Below are 8,738 nucleotides of genomic sequence, written 5' to 3'. Positions count from 1 at the left end.
AGGGGCTCACCATCCCTTTGCCAGATCTCCAGGTTGGGGAATCTGTTGTGGGCCCCAGAACTTTTGTAACAGTGCAAGAACTTCTTTGATATGATTGTTCTCCAGTTTTTGGGTTGTCTGCTCAGTGGCTCTATGGTGGGGCTGATGGTGGCCTCCTCCAAGAGGATGCCACACATAGTGCCTCCCAGTTCTGATGAAGGCAGAGCCCCTGTCCCCTTGTGGCCACTGCTGATCCATGCCTCCACAGGAGACATTCAAACACTCAAAGGCAGGTCTGGCTCAGACTCTTGTGGGGTCTCTGGAGCCTGGTGCACACAAGGTTTTGTTTGAGCCCTCCGAGTGTCTCTGGCAGGTATGGGGTTTGATTCTAAAGGCAATTTTGCCCTCCTACCATCTTGTTTAGGCTTCTTCTTTGCCCTTGGATGTGGGGTATTTTTTTTTTTTTTTTTTTGGTGGGATCCAACATTCCTGTCGATGGTTGTTCAGCGGCAAGTTGCAATTTTGAAGTTCTCACAGGAGAAGATGAGCATTCCTTCTATTCTGCCATCCTACAATGTAAAATTCATTAGTTTATAAATAAAAGTTGGAACAAATAAATTTTTTGAAGACTTTGTCTCCTTTTTCCTCAGTTTCAGGAGTTAGAGATGATCTAAGTAAGTGTTTACTGAGAGCCCAGGTCTCAAGGCACAGGGAAAGAAAATCAAGTTCTGCATAATTGTATTAGTTTTGCCAAATATCAAAATGAATCCGCCACAGGTATACATGTGTTCCCCATCCTGAACCCTCCTCCCTCCTCCCTCCCCATTCCATCCCTCTGGGTCGTCCCAGTGCACCAGCCCCAAGCATCCAGTATTGTGCATCGAACCTGGACTGGCAACTCGTTTCATACATGATATTTTACATGTTTCAATGCCATTCTCCCAAATCTTCCCATAATACACTTATGTAAAGTTTAAAAATAAAATAAAAAAGAAAATCAAGTTCTAGCAAAACGGTCCCAGGTCTAAACCAAATGGTGGCCACACAAAGCAAAATGGCCATTAAAAATCACAATACAGAACACAGAATATAAAACACACAGATAGACCTGGCAGTCCTAATTAGTGAAGTGAAGTGAAGTGAAGTTGCTCAGCCATGTCCGACTCTTTGCGACCCCATGGACTGTAGCCTAACAGGGTCCACCATCCATGGGATTTTCCAGGCAAGAGTACTGGAGTGGGTTGCCATTTCCTTCTTCAGGGGATCTTCCCGACCCAGGGATCAAACCCAGGTCTCCCGCATTGTAGGCAGGTGGTTTACCATCTGAGCCACCATCAGACACCCCCTTAAATACAAGATTACAGTCTCTCAGGAAACCTTCTATAGAGACACAGAACTTCAGATGCAGGTACTAACAGGGTAAATAAAAATATCGCAGGTCTTCAAAGATTTCAGAGGGAGGAAAGGAAGCCATGGTTGAAAGAAGAGGGGTGAAGAGGTGGGACAGGAGAGCAAAAGGGAAGGCCTTACAAATTTCTCCTGCTACCTGAAGATACCCACGTGTTATGGGACTTTACCCTGGGCCTCCAGGGAAGGGAGGACTGTAACTTGGCCCTACCAGAAACCAGACCAGACCAGAACAGAACCAGAATCCAGAACAGAAGCAGAATTCGAGTTCTATGCCAGCAGGAGGTGATAGGTCTCCAATCCTCAGCTCAGGCTGAGGCACTTCTACCAGATTCCTGCATCCAGGAAGCTGTGACTAGAAAAAAAGGGTAGAATAGGAAGGGTTAAGGAGAGGAAAGAAAGAGGGAAGGGGAGAGAGGTCCATAAAGTCTCTTCTTCTTTACCCGGTCGGGACACTCTGGCCATCTGTCTGCATCAGGAGGAGACCAGGGACAAAAGGGTTTCAGTTGTGGCTGCTGGGTCTGGCCCATTGGTGGGCAAGCTGGTCCCTGAGTTGTGGGTCAGGATATTAGTAACCATTTGCTCCAGGAAGGGGGACCCCTTCCAGGGCCCGAAATTGGGCTCTTGTCTAACCTTTGGAATTGAATTGTCTGAGGAGACACATGTGCTGACAAAGCAAGAGATTTTATTGGAAAGGTGTGCCCAAGCGGAGAGCAGTAGGGTAAGGGAACCCAGGAGAACTGCTCTGCCACATGGCTCATGATCTCAGGTTTTATGGCGATGGGATTAGTTTCCGGGTTGTCTTTAGCCAATCATTCTGACTCAGATTCTGGAGTGCCATCTTGTTCAGCCAAAATGGATGCCAGTGAGAAGGATTCTGGGAGGTGTTGGTTTTGGACACGTGGTGTCACCTTTTGACCTTTCTTGAACTCTTCCAGTTAGTGATGGCTTATTAATTCCATGTTCCTCATTAAGATCTCCTATTGTAAAACAAGTTATGCACATGGTTACTCTGATGTCTGGCCAGGATGGGCGGTTTCAGTCAGTGTGCTTCCCCTAACACATCGCTGGGTTAGGAAGATCCCCTGGAGGAGGAAATGGCAACCCACTCCACTATTTTTGCAGAGATATTCCCATGGACAGAGAAGCCTGGTGGGCTATAGTCCATGGGGTTGCAATGGGACTAACACAACTGAGAGACTGAGCATGCATGCATGCAAGCTATGGGTTAGCATAAATTTATGAAGAGGTTTGGGTTATATATGCATATTCATGAAGGGGCTTGAGCGGGGGAGAGTTCAGTATAGAATTGGAGCAGGGGTTGTCAGAGTCCAAGCTTTAGTTCATTGAAGTTAGGAGGGTCAGAGAAGGCCAAGATCATTATTCCTTAGGTCCACATATTAAAAAGCAGAGACACCATTTTGCTGACAAAGATCCATATAGTCAAAGCTATGGTTTTTTTCCAGTAGTCATGTACAGATGTGTGAGTTGGACCATAAAGAAGGCTGAACACAGAAGAATTGATGCTTTCAAATTATGGTGCCAGAGAAGACTCTTGAGAGTCCCTTGGGCAGTGAGGAGATCAAACCAGTCAATCCTAAAGGAAATAAGTCCTGAATGTTCACTGGAAGGACTGATACTGAAGCTGAAACTCCAATACTTTGGCCACCTTATGTGAAGAGCCAACTCATTGGAAAAGACCCTGATGATGGGAAAGATCGAGGGCAGGAGGAGAATGGGGGTGACAGAGAATGAGATGGTTGGATGGCATCACCAACTCAATGAACATGACTTTGAGCAAACTCCAGGAGATAGTGAAGGACAGGGAGGCCTGACTGCAGTTCATGGGGCCACCAAGAGTCAGACACAACTTAGCGACTGAAAAACGACCAGTTGATTTAATGCTTGAGCACTGGGGGTGAGCAAAGGGTTGAATTCTACAAAACAGGTCAAAAATTCTTCAGGCTAATATTTACCATTGAAACAAAAGAAAAGTCTTTATAACTAATTCTTTCTTTGCTATTGTTACTTCTCTTTCATGAGTTGTTTGTCTTGAGTCATTTATTCCTGCATTCTTTTGTCCCCTTAAGATCATTAATTCCTTTTCAAGGGCAAGTATTGTGGCCATACTTGCCACATCTGAGGGACAGATCCATCTGAGGGACAGATGCATATATTCTGTCTTGTAATACCAGGCAGGGGAAGCATTGCCCATGAGACATAATTATATCTTGGGAATAATTAGATTCTCACAATATAATTAGGCAAAGGACATATAACCATCTTATATAATGGCCATTTAAATATACAAATTTATGTAAACTTTCATCTCAGTGTTGTTAACTTTCATACCTTTAACTTTAGTTTCCATTAGGAGCCCATTAATAAGCCTTGGTCTTAAAGAAGTCCTAGAAGCTTCCCTTTTTATCCCTGGCCATTTTATCCCATTTGAAGTCCCCAGTCAGGGGTTGAACCAGAGGACACAGGTCTTTTTTGTTAATCTTTTAACTTGATTAGTTACCCTGTTGTCTGTTGCCCCAAGTATTTTCTGGTCAAGTATCTCAAGTGCAATTTTCTTTCAGGTTTAAAATAAGGATATCTATTTATCTATTTTTCAGTTCAGTTCAGTTCAGTTGCTCAGTCATGTCCGACTCTTTGCAATCCCATGAACCACAGTACACCAGGCCTCCCTGTCCATCACCAACTCCCAGAGTCTATCAAAACCCATGTCCATTGAGTCGGTGATGCCATCCAACCATCTCATCCTCTGTTGTCCCCTTCTCCTCCTGCCCTCAATCTTTCCCAGCATCAGGGTCTTTTCAAATGAGTCAGCTCTTCGCATCAGGTGGACAAAGTATTGGAGCTTCAGCTTCAACATCAGTCCTACCAATGAACACCCAAGACTGATCTCCTTTAGGATGGACTGGTTGGATCTCCTTGCAGTCCAAGGGACTTTCAAGAGTCTTCTCCAACACCACAGTTCAAAAGCATGAATTCTATATCTATTTTTAAAATGGGGTAAAAAGAGCAGATTTGTTTGGGGCTTTTTAACGTTGGGAACAAACAAGGTCTCTATTTGGTCCATCTAGTCTTAGATCATGTTGTATCAAATCTTTTGTTTAATCCCACTGGCATCAGTTTTCTTTACCCCATTTCTTAAGAGCCATCTAAAGATATTTTTGGGCTTCCCTGGTGGCTCAGTGGTAAAGAATACACCTGTTAATGCAGGAGATGCAGGAGACGCTGGTTCAGTCCCTGGGTTGGGAAGATCCCCAGAAGAAGGAAATGGCAACCCACTCCAGTACTCTTGCCTGGAGAATTCCATGGGCAGAGGACCCTGTCAGGCTACAGTCCATGGTGTTGCAAAAGAGTTAGACAAGACTTAGCTACTAAACAACAACAAAGATCTTATCTTTTTGAGTCGAGTCCCTTTAAATTTCCAACTTGTTGGGAAATGTTTAGATTTTGCCTCAGCTTCTTCTTATTCCCTTGTTAATCAATCTAACTAATAGTTCATTTAGTGTATTAACATCTGTAACACCCATTGAAGGGAACCCAGGACCACAAATAAAGCTTTCCAAACTGTACTTTTTGCTTGTTTGTTTTAAAGTAAAGGAGTTCTTAGATAAGCCTAAAATATTTTAATCAACCTTGGCATAGCCAGATCAAAAAAACTCCTTAAAATTCTAATCTATTCAACTGGCTGCCATATGTGTTCCTTCTGATAGTAGAGACTCTTAAAACACAGGGAGAAAAACCTTAGAAGGTCTGTTATGTTTATAAATCAAAGACACAGGAAGAAAAATGCAAGGTGCCTCTAAAAGACTTTTGTTCCTTTAAGGTCAGAATTCTAAAGAGATAGTTTATGAAGCTGGTTTTTTTAGCTGCGCATGCAAAGCTAATTAGTTTTGCAGTGTCCAGTAAATAAAATTTGGCCATTTGGGGGCAATATTTCCTTTCAATTCCAATTAAGCAAGAACTTGTAAATATAATTCTGTAGGCACTTCTCCATGTCTTTCAACTGAGAATAAACTGCTGTGATGAAAAAATTATCAACAGTCTAAGAAACAAGTGGAAAATTTTTTATTTGAGCCAGTCTGGGGATTATAACCTAGGTGACTATTTCAGAACACTCTGAGATTGTTCCACCCATGAGGTCAAAGCACAGTTATATAAGCTTTTATGACAAAGGGTTATTCGTCAAGTGAAGTATTACTGACACTTTACACAAACCGGATCAACTCAATAAAGTGTGCGGTGAGTACAGGTCATTGTGACTCCTTAGGAGAAGAGGAAGGAAGTTTATCTCCTAAAAAGTTGTGATCCTTGATATGGTAAAGAAGGAATTTTATCTACTTAAGAAAGTGAAAGTGTTAGTCACTGAGTCATGTCCAACTCTTTGCAACCCCATGGACTGTAGCCTGCCAGGCCCCTCTGTTCATGGAATTCTCCAGTCAAGAATACTGGAGTGGGTTGCGATGCTCTTCTCCAGGGGATCTTCACGATCCAGGGATCAAATCCAGATCTCCCACATTGCAGGCAGATTCTTTACTATCTGAGCCACATGGCTGTCAATCTACTTAGGAGGGGTGATTAATGCAGATTCTCGATTTGCAATAATGGGAAGGAGGAGACACAAAGAGGGAAAGAATAATTTTATGTTTAAACTTTTCTCCTCTTGCCATTAAAATATGGATTTCATTTCATATCACTTAGTGTGTTTCCACTGAGCAAAATCTTCCTAGTGTATTTCACCTTAGAATAACCCAGATGCTGTTTCTTGAAACTGAGTGTCGAGGAAAACCTACCCTTTCAGGAAAGACTTTAATAACACCAAATCAAACTTTGCATCGTCACCCAATAATAAGAGATCCAATAACCTCCCCCATATTCATCTGGACTCTCTGAGGAGGCCGATGGGCACAAAAAGTACCCAACCTCCAGTCCTTCATAGAGTTCAGAAGAAGAGAAATCTGCTCTGGGTTCCTTCATCAGCCACCAAAAACGTATGAATGAAGAAAAAAAAGGCCTCACAATCTAAGTTGTAAGTTACATTCTGTTTGGAGACCTTACTAAAGACTATAGCTTGGGAGACATGTCACAGATAGCTCTGAGGAACTGTTCCAAAGAGGTGAGGAGTTTTTGCTGACAAAAAAAAAAAAAAAAAGGAAACAGGCAGTCAAACATCAAAGGATTATCACTAATCACAAAAACAGAAATCTCAAGGTAGTGAGTTTAGTCTTTTTATCGGGACCAGAAGGTGCAGGAGTCTGGGTGCATTAGAATCATTCCTTTCTTATGCATTGTAATGATCTAAAGCCAGTGCCTTTTCTGCATCCTGAATTCCTCTCGGGCTGCCCCCACTAGGGGCTGCCGCAGTGGCTGAAGGCTTGATGGCCAGCAGCATTCATCATTTAAGAAATGACTCACAATATTTTTTTGTCCACATGGCCTGTAAACAATGGGTTTTAGTAAACCGGAAAAAATTCTGGAGCCAATCTCAGATGGGATGGAGCACCAAGGGGGGCCTAGGGATCCAAGTCTCTGCATTAGCACTCCCATCCAAGGGAAATTATTGATCTCCAGAGATTTTTTTTTTTTTTTAACTTAAAGGAGAGGTGCACTGTACCACCACCTCCACAAGGAGGAAGTGAGGCCTGATCCTTAGCTACCAACCACATCTCAAAACCACCCCACACACTAACTAAGGCACCACCATGGGGACAGACACGCTTTGGCAATGAGGCCCAGGATGTGAACAGCTGCACAGAGGGCTGTGTGCTGTGGCGTCAGCACCTCAGGAGGCGGGAGGGGGCGGTGGACCGATAAGGAAGGAGTCTCAGGTCCTGATGGATCAGGAGAAGGAAAATGGGGAGAGGTGGTCAGGACACAGGAGATGGGAAAACCAATGATGACCAGAAAAGGGCCAAAGAGTAGAAAATACAGAAAAAATGAGAAAGAGACAAAACAAGGTGTGGGCAACCACACAAAACAGGAAGGAGACAAAACAGAGCAGAAGGGAAGGAAATAGAAAGGAGAGCAAGATGAATAAGGGAGGGTGTGAGGAGGGAGAGAGGGAGCCAGGAAGAGGATGTCAGAGCTCAGTAAAGATACCTCCTGTGAGCAGAGGTGATCAGGAGTCCCCGGGCTGGTCCTCAGTCCCTACAGAAATGTGGTGAGCCAAGTACACCAGGTCGGCCACGTAAATCAGCAGGTTGATGGCTGTCAGGATGGCCACGGCCAGTCGCTGGTCCCAGACGCATACATAGTTGGTAAGTCTATGTTGACAGCTCACATCCCTGGACCTCTCGGGCTGCCCGCCAAACTTTTCATCAAATTGGTAGAGCGGCCAGAGGACCAGAGCACCAATGTAGAGAAGGATAGAAAGCTGGCTCAGCACCAGATGGAACATGGAGGAGGAGATGGGCCACCAGTTCTCATAGTTAGCCAGGTTCAACAGGATGGTCACGATCCCCAAGATGAAGCAGATGGAGTACACGGCCACGCACGACACCAGCAATGGATGGTCCATGTACAGGTAGGGATTGCTGATGAAGGGTAAGATGACACAGGCCACCAGTGTCTCTAGCATCTTTAGGAGGAATGACAAGCTGCCTATATAGCCAGTGAAATCACCTGTCTGGGGCCAGCCCAAGATCCAGATTGCTTCGGTGGCATAAGACACAGTAGAAATGAAGCAGAACGCAGTAGCAGCAATGGCGTGGTCCCGGGAGGGGTTGCAAGGCAAAAACTGGACATAGGTAGTGGGGTAAATGATGGAGACCAAGAGGCAGAAGAGGGCGAGGTAGCAGGCATGGCAGAGGAGAAAGTCCCCCCAGGAGAAGAAGTGGTACTGTAGCGCCAGTGATTCGATTATGAGGATGATGAGGGTCATCAGGCAGCAGAAGCACAAGATAACAAAGGACGAGGTACTTGTGGGCACCGTCCAGCTGTCCAGGCTGCCCACTAGTGAGATGGCCACGCAGGTGGAGAGCAGCTGCAGTGTTCGCAGGAAGTAGCCCATGATGGCCCAGAAGTCCAGGCCTCAGGACGATTACATGGAGGTTGCGATGTTCATGCAGGTCACCTTTGCTAGTATGAGAGTGGTCTTGACTGAGGACCCACTGGAGAAAGATCCAGCTTCAAAGGCAGATTAAGTCAGACATCTGTAAAAGGCTCAGGGCCCTGTGATGGCTGAGGCTCAGGATCTGTGGAGTTGGAACCAATGGCTCAGACACTCGGGTAACAGCACAGCTGCTCCAGAAGGGTTCTCCCCACCCATCACCCTTGGCCTTGTTAGGAGACTTGTCTTATCTCACAGCTAGGTTGGGTCTAGCCTCAAACCATGAACA

The 8,738-nt window shown here is 44.9% G+C and overlaps 1 protein-coding gene across 1 annotated transcript; it reads right to left on the bottom strand.

Moving 5' to 3' along the window:
- Positions 1–7,519: 7,519 nt before the first annotated feature.
- Positions 7,520–8,410, bottom strand: LOC123465214 (myeloid-associated differentiation marker-like). Its single transcript, XM_045163768.1, has one exon. The coding sequence runs from the start codon at positions 8,408–8,410 to the stop codon at positions 7,520–7,522; it is 891 nt and encodes a 296-aa protein (XP_045019703.1).
- Between the last annotated feature and the right edge of the window lie 328 nt (positions 8,411–8,738).

The sequence above is a fragment of the Bubalus bubalis genome, chromosome 20 (assembly GCF_019923935.1).
Source record: "Bubalus bubalis isolate 160015118507 breed Murrah chromosome 20, NDDB_SH_1, whole genome shotgun sequence".
NCBI lineage: Eukaryota > Metazoa > Chordata > Mammalia > Artiodactyla > Bovidae > Bubalus > Bubalus bubalis.
Note: the sequence above shows the minus strand (reverse complement) of the source record. Positions and strands in the feature narration are given on the sequence as shown.

Bases quoted from the DNA above. Each gene is read 5' to 3' on its own strand.
- LOC123465214 (XM_045163768.1), bottom strand. From the start codon at position 8,410: ATGGGCTACTTCCTGCGAACACTGCAGCTGCTCTCCACCTGCGTGGCC.